The following is a 22,731-nucleotide window of genomic DNA, read 5'->3' as shown; positions in this document are numbered from 1 at the left end:
ATCACAATTCATGAATGTGAATGAGAAGATTTTGGTGAAAAAATAAGAATTGCATGCTATATAGTTCACAAAGTTTTTTTTTTTTTTTGGAGAAAATTTCGGAACTAGTATCCACAGGGTTAGAAAAGCATACAACAACTTACGCTGAAAGAGCTTAGCCTCATTTGCATTGGCACAATTAGCATCGATAGCATGGGCCGCATGGATCGAATTACAGGCCTTAAATTGGGCCTGCTTTACCAAAACTAACCCCAGAAACAATCTGAAATGGACCGAATGGCTTTTTATCCGTTCACCCAAATAAATAGATATTACGTCTCTCTCTGTGAGTCGCTGAAAGGTCGAGGAAGATAGATAAGAAAAAATCGTCTAAGAAGCTCTGAGAATGTTATCTATGGCTGTTGGGATCGAGTGTCAGGCAACCCTGAGTGCCTCCGCCGTCGTCTTCAGGCCGAAGCTTCTGCCTCCTCACCAAACACACAAGCTTTTCGTCAATAACAGCTCAACATTGAAGCCCAGGAGCACCTCTTCTTCCTTCTTCATTTCTCACTCGCTGCCGGACCTCAAGCTCAGACTCCCCCACACAGACTTCAAACTCTCCGCCGCCGCTGAAGCTCTTGTCGCCGAAGAAACCGCCGCCGATGACGCCACCCCTGAAGAAGACAAAGAGGTTCAGCTTCCTCCCTGTTTCCCTTTTAGTCCAATTTGTTTAGAAAGGTCGAGACTTTAGGCTAACTGGGTTTTATTGGCATTCATATTTCTCCATGTTTCATCTTTTGGGTTTGCTTTGAATGAAAGTGTGTATAGACTATAATGTACCAATTATTACAAATGAGGTTATAATTAGTCACAATTTTCTTTCTTTCTTGCCTTCATGAATTTTATGCAAATTTTGGGGTCAATTCTTAATCCTTAAAATATTTTGATTTCTCTAGTTTGATTTCCTTTCGTCTATCACATTTTACAGACCAAGCAAGCTGAAGTATAGTTTAGATTTTAGAAAAGCAATACACTTGGAGTTAATTTTGTCTTTTATATCTATTTTCAGAAGCTTGGAGTGGTTGTGAAGCCGATGGAGAAACCAAGGCTTGTGTTGAAGTTCATTTGGATGGAAAAGAACATAGGCATTGCACTTGACCAAATGATACCGGGGCATGGCTCCATCCCGCTCAGCCCGTATTACTTTTGGCCGAGGAAAGATGCTTGGGAGGAGCTCAAGGTCTTACTCGAGAGCAAGCCTTGGATATCTCAAAAGCAGATGATTATTCTTCTCAATCAGGCCACTGATATCATCAATTTGTGGCAGCAGAGTGGCGGCAATTTGGCGTAAGCTTTGATGTAAATCTTTTTTCCTTGAGTTCTTAGGCGCTGTGTGTTATACTTGGGCCCCCTTGAATGTTAGGAATGCTGTTTGTGTAACATGTTGATTAGAGCTGAATGACTACTTGTGTATCAATTCTGTCAAGTTGAATGAAATATGAGTTCTCAATTCTCTTTGATGATATGGGTTGTTTTTGTGCTATCCGTCAAGAATTCATCTATGAAAAGTAAGTTTCATACACTGTTGCTAGTAGGATGGTGTTCAATTGTCTTCTTTGGTAACAAATACTGGATCGTGTTGTCTTAGTAATTCATCTCCTTCTGGCAAAGTGGATTTGGTTGGGGCCAGTTTTCTGTCTTTCGATACAGTCATATCAATCCAAACTTGAAGCAGATGCTGTCTTTCTGTCCCTGATATCTTTTGTTTATGCTAGAATTCTTTGAAATGTATTTGGGGGTTGTTTTCGGTCTATGTCTTTACCTTCTCATTTTGAGCTGAAGTAGTCAACATGATGGATCTTGTCAAAACCAATTCTATTATTTGAGTAATCTCCTGTGATGCTGCATAATCTCCGTGCATTGAATACCGACTACTGCTGCATATGTTGGTGATTCAAACTTGAGCAATGTATAGGTATAAGGATCATCCAAAGTGGCAGATTTTTTTCAGGTTCAGACCAGCATCTGATCTGGTTTATTTATGAATAGTGTATCTGACAATGAAGTAGCGAAAGTTAAATTGCATATGAAATTGGGGGGAAAGGAGTTGGGTGAAGATAGACTTACTCTGTTTGTGAGGTTCTAACTTGATAATTTTTTAGATGAATAAATGATCGTTTTTGTGCTTTGTTTTGACAACTCTTGTCAAAGCTGTTTTGCCAGCGGTTCATAAAAATCAATATCAAAGCTTTGCCTTGCTTTCAAGATTTGATAAACATGCATGATGCATCAGATCTTATTTTCTTGATTTCATGTGGAGCATATACATCTGATTGTCCTTAATTCCTTTAGCTGAATCGTTCTTAGTATGCAGTCTCATATTAATCATACCGACACCGAGTCTTGAGCTCATTTAGCAGAACACATGCAATATTTGCTATGGTTAGTAAGCCGGCCTAAGAAATTGTCATTTAGAACTGGTGTTGTTGCAACACATGCATTTTGTGGGTTTTCATTTCCATATGTATTGTTTGATTTTACATGTTATATATAATTGCAATAAAGAAATAGTCTACAATACTCGCTAACTACCTCATATGTCATTGTGCTAAATAGACATCAAAAGTGATAAAATGTATTACACTTCACATTTTGAGATACTGAAGGAAATTAAAAAGTAAGAAGAAATATATATGGTATTGTCATTTAGGGATGACAAAAATCTCCAGCGGGGCGGAGCTCAATTGGATACCCAATGCCCCTAATAGGGGGAGAATTCGGGGACAAGTGGGGAATGGGGATGGGGATCCCAATCCCCGTTATCTAAGATCGGGGATGGGGCGGGGATGGTATTATGATCTCCATCCCCAAACCCGCTCCAATGATATTTACATATATTTAATTTATATATATTTATTTATTTATTTTTTATAATATAAATCATAAAACTACTTTACTTTAATGACTACACTTTTACTTTAATGGTGTTTGACTTTTGCACTTATTAAATTATGATTTATGAATTTAATCATGTTTTAATTTTACTTGTTGTAGATTTTGATTTTAAAAAAGGCAATATGAGAAGAAATTTTTTAAAATTTTTATAGGGGATTTGGGGCGGGTTTGGAGGCTACTGGGGATGGGGACAGGGAATCCCCAATATATTTTTATTGGGGATTGGGGCGGGGATGGGGGTGGAGAATTACCCCGGAGATGGGGATGGTATTGTGACCTTCATCCCCAACCCGCCTCATTACCATTCCTATAATGTCATCGTAAGATAGTGATTGTCCAATAATAATTATGTTGATTGTCATAATTGTAAATAATCATATCTTGAATTCTTGACTATAACGATTTTCAAACAAAAAGAAAGCGTCTAACACTTTTATTGAACATATGCTCAAATGCACTCTATTGGTTTGAACCCTTTTTTTTTGTCAAATTAATATAGGATTTTTTTCACCGATCTAAAATTGAAAATCCTACAACTTTATGGTCACAAAAAAAAAATCAAATAGAATCTTCTAGGATTACAAAAAAATAAAAATGAGTAAAAAATAAAACCTCCACCTCCACCTAAGAGTGACTAAAATTTCCATCATCAATTCTTTTTGTTTTTTTGAGAAAAAAGAAAATTCATTAATTCAAGATATTACAACCAGCGATTACAGATACCATGAGCCGATAAGGGCTCAACTCTAACCACAATCACCCTTTCTTCTGGGCTACAGACAATCAACCTATCCTAGGAGTCTTGATACATCCTTATTGCCAACCTCAAGAAGAGACAATCCCCTTCCAACTCCATATACCAAAACCGCCAGTATATGAGTAGGGGCATCTCTCCATTACATTGACAACAAGAAAACATCAACATTAAAACAATTAGTCCTTGGATATGACACCACAACAATGGCACAACCATGAAACCAAGACAAACAAACCCTCGCTCAAATGAGGAAGGACTTATTAGACCTAACCAAAAACCAAACATTAAAAACCTAATAAAGAAAAGAAATAGACTATCGCGAACCGTTTTCCTGTCCAGTCAACTCCAGCTTCTCGGAAACCGCCATATGAAGTCGGAAACTTGCAAGGTTGGCTATCTCGAAACCAATTGCTTGTATGCCCAACGAGAACACCAACCCACGCTGCTCCAACAATCTTGTTACAGCCCACCACCGAGCAACAAACGACTTTGTGGTCAACTCCAAGTCTTGGAACTCAGGTCGATAACACCGTCCCCCACCGGCGTCGAGCCCCTGTGCATCTGCATTGTAGCCCTGCTCCACCATTGAATTTGTCTGAGAGAAAGAGAAAACCAAATACTGCAGCCATAAAACCCGATCACCATCTTCTGCCAACCAAACACCATCCCGTCCGGTCACACCCATCATACTCCGACGAGGTCGGAAGCCGTTGTCAGTGTGAAGGCGCTGCCGGACAGGCACCGAAAACCCTTGTATTCCCAACCCTAATCTCAACCTTGAAGCACATTTGGAGAAGAAAGAAAAGGTTGTTATCAAACCCTTGATTTAAGCGTATTTCCGTCATCAATTCTAATTTGTATAAAATTTGAGAAAAGTTCAAATAAGAAGTATTTCATCTCTAAATTTTTTAAGTTATAAACATGATATGGTTGTAAACTTCAACCCTGACTCAATTGTGGATGACTCATTTTCTTTGGATACCCATTGCTTCAATATATACATATCTTGAATTTTAAGTATCGATATTTTACGGTGACAGTATCATGTATTGTTAAAAAAAATTAAAACACATATGTATTTATGATTAGACGATGAAGTTAAACGGATTGATATACTTAAATTTTTAGGAATTTGGTGAAGGTTTTATTTGGGATTCGAATTCTCAACCAAAATGATGGAAAGCTCTCAAAGCCAATGAAAGGATGGAAATAAATTCAGAATATCCCCAAAATCCTCAGTTGGTATGAAACATATTGCGCAAGCGTACAGGCACGCGCCACATTACCGAAGGGGAGAATTCTCTTCGTAGGATAAAACCCCAACCACAAACTTTAATTTTACCTTTTAACCCAAATCACAGCACCAAATCCACGGCTACGCCGCACCGTACTACGTGTCGAATTCTCATTGGTTAAGAAACTACCGCAAAGTTCACTCTGTTGGTTACCCAATCCCTGCAGGGTGCAGACGATATAAAGTTACAAACGAGAAACGGAGACCCACTGCTCTCGGTTACTCAGCAGTGACTTCGTGCTCTCTCCTTTTCTCTCTCTCTCTCTGAAGAGCGTAGCCGGCGGCTACCGGAGATCGGATACTCGCCGGAGACAGAATCGGAACTGTACGGATTCGGCGAATCGTCGCGACCACAGAGGACGAAGAACCCGGAGAAAGACGATGAAGGTTTTTGTCAAGACTTTGAAAGGCACCAACTTCGAGATCGAAGTGGAACCCCAGCAGTTGGTACGAAAACCTAAATTCTTATATGAAAGCTTTTTAATAGCCGTCGGATGAGAATTTCAGTGTTTCTGTGCTTGTTTGTGGAATGATAATCGCTTCAGTTTTGTGTGTAATTAGGGTTTTTGGGGATTGGGTACGAATTAGGGCTTTTACTGTCAGAGTGCTGGTTTTCGTAATTGTAGAATTCGGTGAAATCTTTGTGCTTTTATTGTTCTGTTCTGTAAATTGTGCAAATTGGGCCAACTTGCGGTAGGTAGCCATTGGTTATATGCTATGCTAGTAAGGCAAAGCTTTTGTTTTAGTTAATATGGATTTGAGGAGTAAGGTTTTCTCCTAGTCACATCGATACTACCGCACCAGTTCAAGTTGTTCCGCTCGTTCCTCCTCGACAATTTGTACTTGAGGTTTTTAGGATTTTCAACTCATTGTGGCAATGACTTTTGTGGGTTGTCCGAATTCAGGTTGCGGATGTCAAGCAAATTATAGAGACGGCACAGGGTGCAGATGTGTACCCTGCCTCAAAACAGATGCTTATTCACCAGGGGAAAGTTCTTAAGGACGCCACGACTCTAGAAGAAAATCAAGTTGCTGAAAACAGCTTTATTGTGATAATGTTGAGCAAGGTGAGCTGTGTTGCATTTGTGTTTATTGTTAGTTGCGGTTAAGAAAAGGGAGTTTTAACTTCTGTTTATGGGATTTGTAGCTAACATAAACGGAAGAGTTTAAATCTTCCATTGTTAAAGAAGATAACTAAAGCATCAATTTGGGGATATCAGCAACTGTTGATTATCACATATTGTCTGCCTTATGTTTTACTGAGTAGAGATATAGTGTGTTAATAAAGTTGCAGAGTCAAAATGACTTTTTTGTCGTTTTTTTTTTCTTTTTCTAATTTATCAATTTTTGAATTAGGCTTCACCTAGTGGAAGCTCCAGTACGCAAGGTGCCCCCAAAAGTCAGGTAATATCAGCTCAGTCGCTGTTTTTTTTAGGTCGTAGCTGGATCTTGTGATTGAAGTGATATGGATCTCATGGACACAGAACATCAGTGGCATAATAAATCAACCTTGGATAAAGCTTTTATATATATGTGTGTGTGTGTGTGTGTTTTCTACTATGATCTCGGATTGATTTAGAAATTGTTATCATGACTTCCACTGTGATCCCCAAAAGTTGCCTCCTTGCTTTTAGGTTCTTAATAGTTATGATAATTATTCCAGTGTTTTCTGATAATGTTTCAGTTGTTTCTTTGTTCCTAATTTAGTTTGTTTTACTACTAAGTGTTAAAATATCTTTTACCTGATTGAGGAGATATTCTACCATATGTTTCCATCGTTTGTCTATAACAACAAAATGAAGTAAATTATGTGTATGTAGACCTTTACTATAATTACTTACTCTGTATATAATGATTTATATCTGGAAAATTTTTCTTGCTAATCTTGTAGTCTTATTTTATATAGGCTCAACCTGCTAGTACTCCTAGCACGACGACAACACCAGCGGCAGCTCCGGCTCCAGTTCCGGCTCCTGCACCTGCCCCAGTTGTGGCACAGTGAGTATTGTTTCGCAACTGTACCTTTTTACTCAATTTTGTTTCTCAACTGTTTGTCATAAGTTGTTTTTGTGTAATAGTGTTAAATATTGGTTTATCCATTGCGACTTTTTTGTATAAAAATATTAAGTGCACTCTTTTTTTTTTTTTTTTTTGACGATTATAAAGTGTTCTATTTAGCGAGAATTACTAAAGACTGTTATTATGTACTTTTATAGGGTTCAGTTTTTAAGGGTTGGTTCCAGATTTTTTTAGATTGACTTTGATGGTTCAACTATTCCCTGTAGCCAATCGCTTATTTTTCACTTAAATAATTTGGATGCGTTTCTTTATAAGAAATATAAGTTTATTGATTTAAATGAAAATTTCCAACCAAGTGGACAAAATATCCATCGAGCAGATACTCCAAGAAACACCAACACACAAAAGCACCAAGCAAAGAAGAAACAAAACAGCAAGCTTAATTTGGCTGTCATGTAAACCTTAAACCGTAATAACTTTTAACTATCAAGTTGGTTGGTCAATTTGCTTTTCACAGCTACATTATCAATTTAGTTTATTCCTTAGTACCCTTTGCAATAATGTTGCTATATGATCTAGCAGTCATGCCATATTGAACTGATGATTTGGTATATCTTCTGTGTAATACTAATCGATAGGGCCTCAGTGGAAAGTGGTACAATATCTCGTATATTGGAACCCATGGTTACGGACCCTCTTAATGGCTTTTTTTCCCTACAAGTTTAACCAATCCCCAATTGTAGTCTTTATCTAACAAGCACCCTCACTTATCAAGATTTAACTTGTTTATGCTCTTTATTGGAAAAGGTTTTTATATCCAACTTCAGAGTTGATTAAATCCTTGGTCTTGGTAAATTGTTCAGGTCACAACCTGTTGTTGAAACTGCTGCTGTTGTAGCTCCCACTGATTCGTGAGTACTTCTTTGTGAATTTTTTGTACACATAACTTTTTAGTATGATGTGGTTTGAATTTTCCTGTTATTTAAATTAGTTGTGCGAGTGAAATCATTTGTCACTTTTCCTAAAACAAAGTTCTTCATTATTTCTGACTTCATTGTATTGGTATGATGCAGTTCAGTAACTGATGTGTATGGGCAAGCTGCATCAAATCTTGTTGCAGGAAATAATTTAGAAGTTATCGTTCAACAGATTCTAGATATGGGTGGAGGAAGTTGGGATAGGGATACCGTTCTTCGTGCTTTACGTGCTGCATTTAACAACCCTGAAAGGGCTGTTGAATATCTTTATTCCGTGAGCACTCAAACTTTGATTTCTTGGTTTTATGTTTGTCATGTTGCTTTATGACTGGATCCAGTTCTGTGTTCCAGTATTTTTATTGTTCCTTTCAATTTCATGAGAGCTTTTGTATTTGCTTTCATGATGTTTCTCTGATTGGCCAAAGGACTTATTATTACCAGACTTAATTTTAATATCTGTTGTAAAACTTGTAAGATTTTGGAAAAAGTTATTATGTTTCAAGATACTAGATCTCAGTGTCGCTGAAAGATATTTTTTACTTGTTTCCTTCATTTATGGTGACTGTTTCCTTCATTTATGGTGACTATTTTGGCTATTGTATTCATTTGGCACTTACTTCTTGGTTGGTATGTTATGCAAATATTGATCCCTGTCAATGAAAAATGAAAATATTTGTCACAGGAAATGATAGAAGATGAAGTTGATTACTGAAGTGTTAGTAGTTAACTAGAAGTGATTACTGAAGTTTTGATAGTTAACTAGACTTGGATTTTTCCTTTTATTTTTGGGCAATCAACTATACTTGGAAGTTAGTTTACTAAGAAAGTGATTAGTAAGTAGTCTTGAAAAGATGGTTTGCTGTCTGTCATCTACCCACCTGTGTCATGAAAGATGCCCATTAATGAGAAATGAATAGATTTGTCACAGGGAATGATAGAAGAGAATCTGATTACTAAAGTGTTGGTAGTTAACTAGAACTGATTTCTCAAGTCTGGGAAGTTGGTCAACTAAGAAACTAATTAATACATATTTTGCTGTTTGTCTCTCTACCCACCTATCATTTAGCAGTATGAAACATATATTAGGCATTTAAGAGAATAATTGTTGACAATGAGGTATGCCGCAGATTTTCTGTTGTTTGAACCAAGGTATTTAATTGATATTCATAAACTACTTGTAGTATTTTGCCTACTTGTACAATAAATAATAATGGTGTTGGGTTATGGTATTTTCCCATTTATGGCTTATAGAGCATAAATCGGCTGGTGAATTTCAGTCATTTGTTAACTATGAAACGCTAATCAGGTTGTTTTATCCCCTTGAAGGAGCGGGAAAAAATAAAAAATAAAAAAGCAAACCAAATAAGCCATCTAATACTTGGTTGGATTTACTTGACCAGATGCTTTGTTTTGTTTCCCATATCTTGTATTAGTATATATCTAGTTGCAAGAATTATGTTGTTACTATTAGATTTACAATAATGTTACATGTCAGGGAATTCCCGAACAAGCTGAAGTACCTCCAGCTGCCCAAGTTCCTGTTGGTGAACAGGCAGTAAATCCTCCAGCAATAAATCCTCCCGCCCAGGCTCCACAAGCAGCAGCGCCTGCTGGTGGTCCAAATGCAAACCCGCTGGATCTGTTTCCACAGGTATTTATTGTCCAATTTTGTAGTCTATGAACCGTGTAACCTTGCTATAGATTCATTGGTAAAACTGTTATTTTGTTGATCCAGGGCCTTCCTAGTGTTGGTGCAAATGCCGGAGCAGGCAATTTGGATTTTCTGCGAAACAGTCCACAGGTACATATTCGTCTTTTTTACTTGAAATCAGCTATTGATTTCGTTGCTTGAGGTACCTGAGCTTTTTGCCGTTATTTCAGTTTCAAGCTTTGAGAACTATGGTGCAAGCAAACCCTCAAATTCTGCAGGTATTGTTTGCTGATCTTTGATGTCTCTCATTGTCGCTGGTCCTTCTATAAATAAGAGGGCTAATTGTATTCTATCTTGTTGCAGCCTATGCTCCTTGAGTTGGGGAAGCAAAATCCACATCTAATGCAGCTCATTCAAGCACATCAAGCTGACTTCTTACGCTTGATAAATGAGCCTGTTGAGGGGGGTGGCGAAGGGTAAGAACATCCTGCTTGATAAAATTCTTTATTTCAATTAGATGCACATGTTGCTAAGTTATCTTACTCTGTGATCAGGAACCTTTTGGGTCAATTGGGTTCAGCGGCAATGCCACAGGCTGTGACTGTCACCCCAGAGGAGCGAGAGGCCATTGAACGCGTAAGTAATATTTCTTTGTACTTGTTGACAATAGTTGCAAGGGCAATTTGTTCAAGTTGTTATCGGTGCTCTGATTGTTATCATCACCAGTCTGAAAAGCACCATGTATCATCTTTTTGGTAATCACAAACAATGTGAATCTTTTGCTTGCTGCTTGCAGCTTGAAGCTATGGGTTTTGATCGGGCCCTAGTATTGGAGGTATACTTTGCATGCAATAAGAATGAGGAGCTGGCGGCGAACTATCTTTTGGATCACATGCATGAATTTGAGGAATGATGAGCTGAATTGGGGGTTTTTCTTTGGTATTTTAATTTCGTGTCTGAACTCTTTGCCATGTGGGTTAAATTTAATAGGTGTCTTAATACTCTACTGTCATGTAACTCTCCAGACCATGTCAATCCCATTTTATGTTTTGGATGGCATAAGTTCTCTGTTTCAAATATTGGTTACAATATCATTATAGATATTTTTTTTCCCCAAAAAAACACTGGTTATGTCATGACTGAAGTCATAGAGCTCATTGTCTGAAAATGGGTTGCATTTCATGCGTGGGAAAGTTTTAAACCCTAGATGAACCAGCAATCTCATAATAGCACAGAAGCATCTTCTCAATGGCAATGACCAAATAAATGTAAATTAGGGCTTTTATGGCTACTACAATCAACCAATGAGTAGATTTTTTTTTAATTGGCAATACGGGTTAACTAGTTCACTCTTGATCATTGTTTTAGTTTTATTCAGATTGTAGTGGATTAGGCGTCTGCCTACGGCCCCCAACTCTCTTGAGCATTTTTGCATAATCTAATTGACTTGAGATTTCTTAGATGCACTTAGAATGAGGATGAAATGAGATTAATATGAATAAGTTCTTAAAATTATTGGTGTTTAGATGTAATCAAATCCTTGAAGGACTGGGATAACTTAATTGCATTTCGATTCACTTTATTTACATAAATGCATGATTTATCGAAACCATTTTCTGATATGTAAGTGTGTAATGTTAATAAATGTATATTTTGTACGGTGACCACTTATCTAATTTTAGCCTAAAAATTGTTCACTTACTCCACTAAGAGTTTTTTTACTCATTTACCCAATCTAACATCTATTGACAATATTGCCCTCATTTTAATTAACAACTACTCTCTCTCTCTCTCTCTCTCTCTCTCTCTCTCTCTGTGCGATGGCAGCTGCGGAACCAGAGTACGAAGCCCACCTCTCCTTCCTGCCAGATCTCCCCCTCCTGTCTCTCTATCCCTCTGAAACTGTTCGATCTACTCCCACCGGCGTATGATACAGGCGTCGCTCATGGAGAAGATCTACTCCCACCGCCGCTCTTCATCGTCTTCCGACGATCTAAGAAGGCCGATGCCGTCAGGAAGACCGATGATGTCAAGCACAAGGTTGGCTGGCTGAGGAAGACGACAAGTCGTCCGCGCACGATTCCGTCAAGTCCAGATTCTCTCTCTCTCTCTCTCTCTCTCTTTTTGCGCACACACATACTCAGTTTGTTTTGCTCTTTTTTTTTTTTTTTTTTTTTTTTTTTTTTTTCCGGCGAAGCAAGTGTTAGAGCTGTGCCTTGTTTTGAATTTGCAGAGTTCCAGCAAGTCGTAGTCGTCGTGAGGTCAATGCGATTTTGTGCTATTGAGAAAGGACGTGGAATAGTATAGGGAATGGTCAATTGTATGTCCAACTAAATGTCAACTGAGTCAAACTAAGGCACTGAGCAATTTTAAATTTGTTGTTAGATGGCGAGGTTGTACTTTGTAATTAGAATAATGAAGGTGTATAAAGGCACTTACTTTGGAATTAGTTTTAATTTATATCAGTGGCTTTATTTTCTGTTACAAGCAGGTAATGAACATGTAGAATTGGGGAAGGAAAAAAATGAACATGTAGAATTGAACATATAAATTGATCAATTGTGCCTGTGGTGTATTCATTTTGGTTTTAGGAGTTTATGCAATTCACTGGAGGGCAATAATATGATTATTGGAGGGTAATAATATGACTATTGGGGGCAATAATATGATTATTAGGGGGCAATAATATGAGTAATGAAGGGCAATAATATGATTACAGGGTATTATTATGAAGCAATAAAATTAGACGCCGGAATCCGGTCACCAGTCCTTTAGCCGGATTCGGGATTCCAGTGACCGATTGCCTGAGTCCAGCAAGGTCTCTTATGACTTCTCTCTCTAAGTGACAAAGAAGGAGAGGACAAAATTGTCCCAAAAATAAATAAAAAGGAACAAAAAAAAAATACTTAATTGGGTATTAGGGAAAAATATATTTTAAATATTTGGTAAGTGGGCAATCTCTTAGAATGTTTGGGTAAGCAGGTAAAGAAACTCTACTCAAAGCTGTTGCTCAAAATATGCCATGAATTGTTATTTTCTGTCAAAAGGGCTTTGTGATGATATACATCAATTATGTGCCTCGTTTTTTTGGGGCGACACAGAGGAAAAAAAGAAAATTCATTGGAGGCGTTGGGAGAGTAAATGCCTCACAAAAAATGAAGGTGGAATGGGTTTTAAGAATTTGCATGCATACAATTTAGCAATGTTGGCCAAGCAAGGATGGAGATTAATCTCTAATCCCACATCTCTTATTGCTCGGCTATACAAAGCTCGATATTATCCCAATTCTTCCTTTTGGGAGGCTGAATTGGGAGAAGCCCCTTCTTTCTCTTGGAGAAGCATCTTGCAAAGTCGATCAATTCTAAATGCAGGTGTGCATTGGCGAATTGGAGATAGCAGTACGACACATGTTTGGACAGACAAATGGATACCGGATTGTTCTCAATATCAAATTCATCGGCCAAGCAATACAGAAGTGGAAATGGTCTCAGATTTAATTGATGCAGACACCAAAATGTGGAAGTATGATGTTGTGATTCAATCTTCCCAGGTAACATTGCTGAAAAAGTTATGTGTATTCCTCTAAGTGCAAGAACAAGTGAAGATAGAGTTTACTGGAAACCAAAAAAGAAGGGGTTTTATTCTGTCAAGTCCGCTTATTGGATAGCAAGAGAACAGGTCCTAAGCACAACCATGGCCTCCACATCACAAGGAGACCATTTCAAACCTCTCTAGAAGTAAAAAAAAAACCCAGGTAAGGTTCATGCGTGGAGGGCTTGCAACAATCTGCTGCCCACAAAAGCTTCATTACAATCTTCTTCCCAAAGGCTTTACGGGGGACACTAGTTGCCTCCTTTGCATGGCCAAGTTTGAAGACAGAACTCACATCTTCTGTAAGTGTCCTTCAGCTCAAGCTATTCTCTCTGCACCACCTTTTAATTTCCAGCAGCATATTGCACCTAATATGGATTTTAAGGCATGGATGTTAGACATGGCAACCACTCTACAGCAAGATGTCTTTGACAAACTCCTTAGGAGTCTTTGGGCTATTTGGAAGAATCGAAACAACATGCTCTGGCATGGTACTTCTCAGTCACATAATGAAATGATGTTTGCTGCATTGTCCTAGTTGGAAGAATTTAGGAAAGCAAGATCAGCAACCCAACCAACCAAAGATTCAAGACGTAAGCACAAGTGGCAGCCGGACACCAAAGGTAATTGGAAACTCAATGTTGATGGTAGTTTTCTACCACATCAAACCAAGGGAGGACTTGGTGGAGTCTTAAGAGATTCACAAGGCAATTTCAAAGCTTCATTTACACTACCAGTTCAATATGTGGAAAGTGCTAAACAGGTGGAGTTGCTAGCTGTCAAGGAGGGATTAAAATTGATATGTGCCTTTCCTGGGCAACCAGGTATAGTCAAAACCGACTGCCTTGAAGCTACTATGGACCTCAAAATCCCAGATGGGATCTATTACCGTATGCAGCAATCATGGCTGACATTCGAGGTATACCACAATCCAAACCAGAGCTACAGATTTGTTTTGCTCCTAGCTAGGACCTGCAATAGGGTGGCACACAGGTTGGCTAGTCTTGCTTTTGAGGACAGTTATAGTCATATTTGGAGGGATCATCCCCCTGAATGTATCCTAGATGTACTAGCCTTGGATTGTAACTCGGGCTAAGTCCTTATCAATACGGATCATTCTTCTACTCAAAAAAAAAAAAAAGATCATTTTCCCTTATGTAAATATTATTATAATAAATGAAATAGAAAATTACAAACAAGTGTCATTTTGAAACTTATATTAGCCATAAGGCCACCTAAATTGTTTTGTGCAAATAAGGCCACTTGCCTCTTTAAATTATTTTTTCTTTGTCCATTTTACCCTTCTACCTAAGAAAACTAACCGCCTGGTTTCTTTATCAACCTAACGTACGACCTGAACGGCAAGAGGTCTCATCGTTCCAAGCACAGGGTTTAGAGTTTAGGGTTTAGGGTTTTATTTTAGGGTTACCTTCGGTTTCTTTATCAACCTAAGGTACGACCTGAACGGCGAGAGGTCTCAGCGTTCCAAGCACAGGGTTTAGGGTTTTATTTTAGGGTTTAGAGTTTTAGGGTTTAGGGTTTAGGGTTTAGGGTTTAGGGTTTAGGGTTTTATTTTAGGGTTTTATTTTAGGGTTTAGGGTTTAGGGTAGGGTATGGTTTAGGGTTTAGGGTTTGGGGTTTAGGGTTTAGGGTTTAGGGTTTTATTTTTGTTGGGTTTAGGGTAGGGTTTAGGGTTTAGGGTTAGGGTAGGGTTTAGGGTTTTTATTTTTGTTGGGTTTAGGGTATAAATGATGATTGTTAACTTTTTACTCTAGTGGCATTTATGTAAATATATTAATTTTTATATCCAAAATTTAATACCTTTTTTATTCTAGTGGCCTTATGAGGGAAAAAAATAGTTGGTGGCCTTATGGCTAAAAGAACATTCAAATATGCACTTATATGTAATTATGAAATTGATGCGGGGCTAAGGCTTCCGTTAGGTTGAGTTCCAAGTTCTTTTGAAAAATAAAAACTAAAATAAAATCTTAAATTCTGATTTAGACACTTGAATTTTTCTGCAATTCAAATAAGAACAAGTAATAACTTGTGAAATGAAAATAAAAAACAGTAAGAAAACATTGAGGCCCCCTGATGTAAATATGTCCACCCCGGTCCTCCTCTTTGATCCATCCAATCTCAACCGTTATGCATCTATACCATCAGAATGATGTACGGACAGAACTTAAACGTCTTTGTTTTGTTCTATAAAAGGCTATACCTTTGCCCCTAATAAGGGCACAAGCTCCATAAGAATATGTTCCTTTCCAATTGCTTTCCTATACTAATTTGCATATGTTCATGTTTCCCTTCCCGTCCTTTTTGACTCTCGATCGCAGTCAGCAATTCCTCTTCCTTTTTAATAAGAATTCAGACGTACGTTAAAGCAATGGTATAATCTGCTAATCATTACTCTCACTAGCAGATTAGGATTCTCTCCAAGCCCTTTCCGCAAACTAGGACATTTTTAATCTTTGTTTTTAACTGTAAACATGCATATCTTCTGACATTATCTTACTCTAGTCTCTAAAGATGGATATGTTTTACGCACCGACTACGAATCATCATCGTCCGATAGAAGAACTTATCGATCCAAAGATTCTCCAACTGCTAATATCTAACTACTTGATCTTTTATCAAACAGCAAGTCTTGATTGAATTGTTAATGGAAATGTCTAATTTGTTAGCTTTCGGCTGGGTTCCTTCAACCACAGGGGTATGGTCGAGGTCCTACAGAATATATACAAGATTAGGTGCACTGCTTAGAACACTAATATTAATGTCAACCATATCAAAGCTAGCTGATACCGATCATCGAATACTTACACTGCTGCTAGTTAAGCTACTGTACCTTCAATCGAGAACAAAGGAACAAATTGAAGTCTGAAGAATTTCCAGATAAACCACTGAAGATTTAGGTGTGCCTAAATGAAAGATTTGAGTTTAATAGTAGACGTCATATTGTTCATTTAGTATGTAATGATAGTTAGATATTCAATAAAGGGTTTCAAATTTGGTATAATCTTTTTGGAAGAATAATCATCGAATCAATCTTGAAGAGAGAATTGTAGAAGAATTAACATTAGATTTTCTCAGCAGAAAGCTGCTTGTAATGTGTATCCTTGCAGTGTGAATTGGAGCCGTACGTAAGACCTTCTCTTGGTGGAATGGCATGTGCAAAGCAAGAGGGAATTATAAAACATTGCCCGAGGCAATCATAATGTCATTTTAAATTGAAGTCTGTAACGATCAAATCTATATATTTTTGGTCAAAAAATCAAAATAATATACACACACGCGTACATATTAGAAGTATAAGAATCCGTTAAGTTTGTAAACTTGTAAACTATTAATTATACGTGTCCAACAATCAAATTTACGGTCAAAATTTATCTTAAATATATATGATAACATACACATAATTTTCAATTATTTTTTCTTCACAACACATATTCAGGGATACGGCGGATATGAAATAGATCGATGTGGCCATAACCAACACCTGCAGAGCTAGTGACACCACATGAGAGGTATAAAAGTTTTGTGCGGATTGCATAACTGAAATCTTGCATGTTTTGATAGTTTGTACAATTAATTAATTATCGTATGTTATAAAACAGTAAGTTGTTACCCTTAAATATATAATGAATGTAGATTATGTAGTGTTTTGAAATTCATGTATCTACTTATTCCACAAACAAGTATAGAAGCTTACGCATAAATGTAAATGTTGTCTCACAAGTTGCAGGAGATTTACACATGCATTCTTGGTCCATGCACCTTGATTCCTTGAATTCAACTATTAATTACCGTAGATTTTAAGCATCTATATAACTGATTAATTAGCACCCCCTTAATTAGCGATTTCTCTGATTCCCCCTCACGATTCTTTGTTGACTCACAGAGAAGGTCAAAGTAGCAACCATCTGCTTTCGAATAATTTTCTTTGTTTTTGAAATCACCTCATTTCCCTCCAATTCCAAGTAGTATTCTGTCTTTTGGGTGTGATATATTCATGGTAAGGACCAGCAGAATTACGGAATGATGAGTTACCATCGCCTTCTATCTTTTGTCAATCTGTAACACAAGCAATGATAAGAGAGAAGACCAGGTGTGCCGGCTTTCAATTCTCCAATACCTAAGTCAGTATCATTATAAGATGTTGAAAATTAGGAAGAGATAGTAAACAGTTACCTTATGATGGCGATAGAGATGTCTTATTTGTAATGAGTCTAGAGGGTGAGGTTCCCCTCATTTCCAATGTGGGAAGGTTGGAGCTTCCCGATACCACAAGTGCGTGGTATCAGCATCATGTCTGGGGGCTATTGGCCTTGTTCTGAGTGGCTAGTAAACCTTGTGCTTCTGATATTTATGCTTGGAAAATATGTATACAAACAGTTCATATTCTCTCAATTCTAGTGAAGTTCCTCTTCGCATTGCCTTTAATGAGTTTTATACCTTATATGAGCCTGCTTTTGGGTCTAAACCCGATAGGAGAAATTCTTCCCATGTTGTCCTCGACCCATTAGTGAATACATTGTTCGTCTTAATCCATGCTTTTACGTACAAGTACTTACTTAGAAGGTACTTGTGTTTTTCTTTTTTCCATTACAAGTCCTTTTTTAAAAATATTCAAAACGGGTGGTTCTAGTTAGAGCATCTTTAACAGACTCTCTATTTTGACTCCTTAACTATTTTGGAGAGCATGTTTAGTTTTTTATATATTTTAGTAGCTGCACCAGACTCTTAAGTGGCTTTCTATTATAACTTTTAGCTATCTCGCTCCTAAATATAGAGAGCGAGATGAGACTCTCTATAATTTAAAACATTCATTTTAAGTTATTTTATGTAATTTATAAATATATTTAAACTATTTAATCTATATTTAAAAATTAATATAAATTCAAAACTAGCTAAAATAGAGAGCATTGATGCAGACGTATTTCTAAAGTAGCTAGCTAAAATGATTTTTTAGCTACTTTGGCTAAAATTTGACTCAAAAATGGCTAGCATTGCTAAATATGCTCTTAGACCTCCAAATTTGTTATTTGGACCTCTCATACTTAGTACACCTCTAATTTATTTTTTAGAATACTTGAAAGAGAAGTTTTAAATACACACCCCTAATTACTTAATACACACTCCATACTTTATACACCACCCATTTAATTTCTTATTCTAATATTCTACTAAATACACAACCCAAAGTACCTAAAATATCCTTAATCTAAAAAATCATGAAATATCTATATTGATGTTTTTAAATGACCATATTGATTACTTATGTTACTTATTCAGAAATCCATAAAGAATTATTATTGTTCTCTTTAAATAGATGCTTATAAATAGGTTATATATTATTTGAGTTCTCATCCACCAAACACCATGTTGATCAAGTATAAAATTATGGGTTGAACATTTAACCAAAACTATATCACTAGTTTCTCTCCAATGGTGGAACTACAAAGTTCTCATTAGAGGGGCCAAACAAATTAACAATTACAAAGTTTTTTCACCCTTGATGTTTTATATTAGAAAATAAATGGATTAATCGTATCTCTTCAAAAAAAGGAAGAAAAGGAAATTAACTAAAAAATGGGAGTAAAACGATCTGTTTTAAAAACATTTAATATCATTGATTTTGCAATTCTAAATATTATGGCTTCTAACCTCATTTAATTACATCCTTTCAAAAAAAAAACCTCATTTAATTATAATTTATTTGAGAAAAAAATTAAATTAGATAGTTTCTAACTTTATTCTTGTACTAAATTAGGAGGCCATGTATAGAAATTTGTTGTGTTTATCTAACTATTTATACCTAAATTATTCTATATAAGGAAAATATGACTTTTTTTTTTTCTTTCTAATGCATAGAAGTCTATTTTAGTCATTCAACCTACCTACAAAATCTAATTTGAAATATAAAATAATAGGAATGTGTATTAAGTGATTAGGGGTGTGTATTTAAAATTTCTCTACTTGAAAAGTTAAGTAGGCATCCTTATTTTTACCAAAACACCCTTGAACATAAGATACAACAATCTTTTACCCTACTTTTTATCTCTATTTTCAACCAAGAGAATAAGAATAAATCAAAATCACATGATGATATTACTCTCTTATGGTCTCTTCTCCATCAAAATTAATCAGATGGTTGGTTCTCAATCTTGATATGTTGCTGGAATCCCTTTGAATTTGCTAAAAGAAGGATTTCAAGGGTTTTGGGTTGGAAGATCGAGTAATAATTATATCAGAATATTCAATTAATTTAGTTTAAGGAAATTTCAAATTACATTGTTTTGAATTTACTTTTGTATTAAATGATGAGCTATGTATAGAAATTATTATTTTTACTTAATTGTTTTAGGTAAATCATAAAACTATATGGCAATATAAGGAAATTCCGGAAAAAAAAATAATTTAATTGAATGTATATTTTTTTTGGAGAAATTAATTGAATATATATTTGGGGTAGGTAGGAAGAGTATTTTTTTTTCTCTTTGTTCTTATTTGTCTTTTCATATGACTTGACAAAGTCTGTTAATAATTGAAAAAAGTTAGATGTCCAAATATTTAATTTGAAGGTTCAACTGGAACCACCCATTTAAAATTTATCCGAAAAAAATAACTTCAAATTTCAAAACATTAATAATCACTGGATTGTACGATAGATATGAAAAGAAAAAAAGTTTTGATGGAAAAGGTTAATGAAAAAGAAAGGCCCGCATGGGGCAATGCAGTTGTTGAGCGTCTCCTTCCGACTGTGCTTGGTTGCTACTCCATTAAATTACTACCCTTCTTAACTAATTGTTGACATATAGAATATCTAATATAATAAAGAGAACCAGGCGTGAGGCTGAGCCTCTTAGCTAAGCTGGATTCCAAACCCCTTTAAAAAAAAATCCGAAATTTGGAGTCAAAGAGTTCACCAAGTTTTGAATTGTCATAAATGCCTTTGAATAAAATAAACTTAAGTCATATAAAAAGCATCTAAAATTGTCAATATGCTAAAGTAACAAAATCAAGTAAAAGAAAACATATATATTTAAAAAAAAAAATTCAATCCAAAAAAAGGCAATTTCAATTCCTAACTTTTATTCTCTTTACCTAAAAAAAAAACATTAAGTTCTTGTATTATTTCTCCGAACAAAAACACGGAGATAAGAATGAAAAACATAAGTTTAATTTAGGGTTAAATACTTATTACTCCTTATACTTTGCTCCAGAAAACAGTTCGGTCCCTCACCTTTTAAATTAAATTGGAAAGTCCTTATTCTCTCTGATTCTCACACAACAGGTCCATAATAGGTCTAAAATGACTATTATACCCCTCACTTCCTCTTTTTTTTTTTTTTTTTTTATTCTCTCTCTCTCTCTTTCTCTTTTTCTCTTTTTTTTTTTTCTCTTTTAGTTTTTCTGGTTCTCTCCCCCCCTCTTCTTCTTCCTCTTCTCCCACCGTAGAGACTGCCATTCACGGATCTGTACTACCCATTCACCATGCCTATCTCTCACCACCGCCTGTTCCTCTCCCAAAGCCCCTAATTGTCCACCCAAACAACGCCGCACTCCTCTTCGACCTCAATATCATACCCTTCTCCACCCTAATCCTCCACACCCCTTCCTCGGCATCACCTAGTCCCACCGCTATGCCTTCCTCACCGCCAAACCACCACCACCACCTCAATTAGGTCGTTGGGCTTGGATTTTGATCGGCCCAAGGTTCCGATTCTCCGGCTTCCAATTATGTGGCATGATACTAGATCGAACACTCTCGGAAGCTCTGGGGCTCATTTCCAAGGAGACAGTTTGCCGGAGTGGATGTTGGGTCTACAGTCAGATCTTCTCCCCAACTTGGTTTTGCTAGAAACTGAACTAGAAGAGCTCGAATTGGAGTTGTGGCCCTTTGATGTGATCTTCTTGTCAATTTTAGAATTTGAAATCCAATTCAATCGCATTCTCTTCATCGTCACCGCCCCTTTGATTTGATCTTCTTGTTTCCTAAATCGAAGCTCACATCGCCGTTCTGGTTTTGATCATCTATCTCAGTCGAATGTGTGAGTCGATTGAGACGGTGGCAGCGGGGTGGTTGCCGATCTTACCTAACCGGAAGAGAGAACACAAATTGGTAGCCGTAGATGGATTTATAGCCCTTTTCGAACCCTAATTCTTGATCGAGAAAATTGAATACCTAGATGGCAATTTTGACTGAAAAGAAGGCAAAGTTGAATACCCAGATGATGAATTTGACTGAAAGAAGGCTGGGATTTTGATCGGCTTGTTGCTTGGAGTGCAGAGAGAGAGAGAGAGAGAGCTAAGAGAGAGAAGCAGAAAAATAAGAAATAAAAAGATAGAGAAATATAGAAAAAGAGAGAAAATAAGTAAAATAAATAGAAAAAAGATTAAGTGAGGGGTATAACAGATATTTTGGACTTATCGTGTGAGAATTAAAGAGAATAAGAACTATCCAGTTTAATTTAAAAGGCGAGGGACTAAACTGTTTTTCAGAGAAAAATTTGAGGACTAACAAGTATTTAATCATTTAATTTAATTCTCCAACCCCAAGTCAAACAAGAATGAGAGTCAATAAACCAGGGTTTGCTACATTCCTTAAGAGCGTGTTTCTAATTGTAGTATAATTCCTTAAGAACCACTTTTGGGAAGATTAAATCGTATTAATGCTCTTTCCACTTGTGGCATTCCCATAGTTAACAGAAGTATAGGGGTTAAATTGTTAAGAGGATCACAAAATAAGTAGTCCATGACTTTTGAATTTCACCCAAAAAGTCCTCGGGTTAAATACTACTTACTCTTTATACTTATAAGGTTTCATCGTTTCAGTCCCTGACCTTTGAATTTCACCTAAAAAGTCCTTGAACTCCAAATTTCTTCCTAATTAGTCCCTGCCGTCAAAAACTCCATTATCTTCCCTTACAAAAAGTCTATTATACCCTCAATTACTTCAAAAAAAAAAATTCTCTTCTTATTTTTGTATATTTTTTTCTTTTTTCTTTTTTCTTTTTACCTCTTCTTCTTCCGGCTTTCTCGCATCCTTTTGTTCATCTCTTCATCAAGATGGTTCCAATCCACACACCTTCAAGAGGTGAAATGAAAAAAAGAAATAAAAGAGAGAGAAAAATAAATTAAAAATAAAATAAATAAAAGTGAGGGCATAATAGACATTTTTGACAAATTTAACAGAAAATTTTGACACACCTTCAAGAGGTGAAATGAAAAAAAGAAATAAAAGAAAGAGAAAAATAAATTTAAAAAAAAAAGTGAGGGCATAATAGACATTTTTGACAAATTTAACAGAAAATTTTGACGGCATGGACCAATTGGGAGAAAATTGAGAGTTCATGGACTTTTTAGGTAAAATTTGAAGATAAATGACTGAAACGATGAAACCGTATAACTATAGGGAGTAAACAGTATTTAATCCATTATTAATCAGCCATTATAAAAGCAGCCTCTCGCTACTAGTTTCACTCAACCAGCACACTCGATC

At 36.4% G+C, this 22,731-nt stretch overlaps 2 protein-coding genes across 2 annotated transcripts; both read left to right on the top strand.

Moving 5' to 3' along the window:
• The first annotated feature begins 319 nt into the window (after nt 1–319).
• LOC112187970 (30S ribosomal protein 3, chloroplastic) lies at nt 320–1,502 on the top strand. Its single transcript, XM_024326956.2, has 2 exons — nt 320–670; nt 1,049–1,502. The coding sequence occupies exons 1-2, from the start codon at nt 386–388 to the stop codon at nt 1,328–1,330; spliced, it is 567 nt and encodes a 188-aa protein (XP_024182724.1). The 5' UTR covers nt 320–385; the 3' UTR covers nt 1,331–1,502.
• A 3,665-nt stretch (nt 1,503–5,167) lies between these two features.
• On the top strand, nt 5,168–10,768 carry LOC112188582 (ubiquitin receptor RAD23d). Its single transcript, XM_024327726.2, has 12 exons — nt 5,168–5,432; nt 5,891–6,052; nt 6,342–6,389; nt 6,892–6,983; nt 7,868–7,915; nt 8,078–8,255; nt 9,477–9,632; nt 9,717–9,782; nt 9,863–9,910; nt 9,996–10,108; nt 10,187–10,268; nt 10,429–10,768. The coding sequence occupies exons 1-12, from the start codon at nt 5,367–5,369 to the stop codon at nt 10,543–10,545; spliced, it is 1,176 nt and encodes a 391-aa protein (XP_024183494.1). The 5' UTR covers nt 5,168–5,366; the 3' UTR covers nt 10,546–10,768.
• Nucleotides 10,769–22,731: the final 11,963 nt, after the last annotated feature.

This window comes from Rosa chinensis, chromosome 2 (assembly GCF_002994745.2).
Source record: "Rosa chinensis cultivar Old Blush chromosome 2, RchiOBHm-V2, whole genome shotgun sequence".
Lineage (NCBI taxonomy): Eukaryota > Viridiplantae > Streptophyta > Magnoliopsida > Rosales > Rosaceae > Rosa > Rosa chinensis.
The sequence above is the reverse complement of the archived record's forward strand: the minus strand, read 5'-3'. Positions and strand labels throughout refer to the sequence as shown.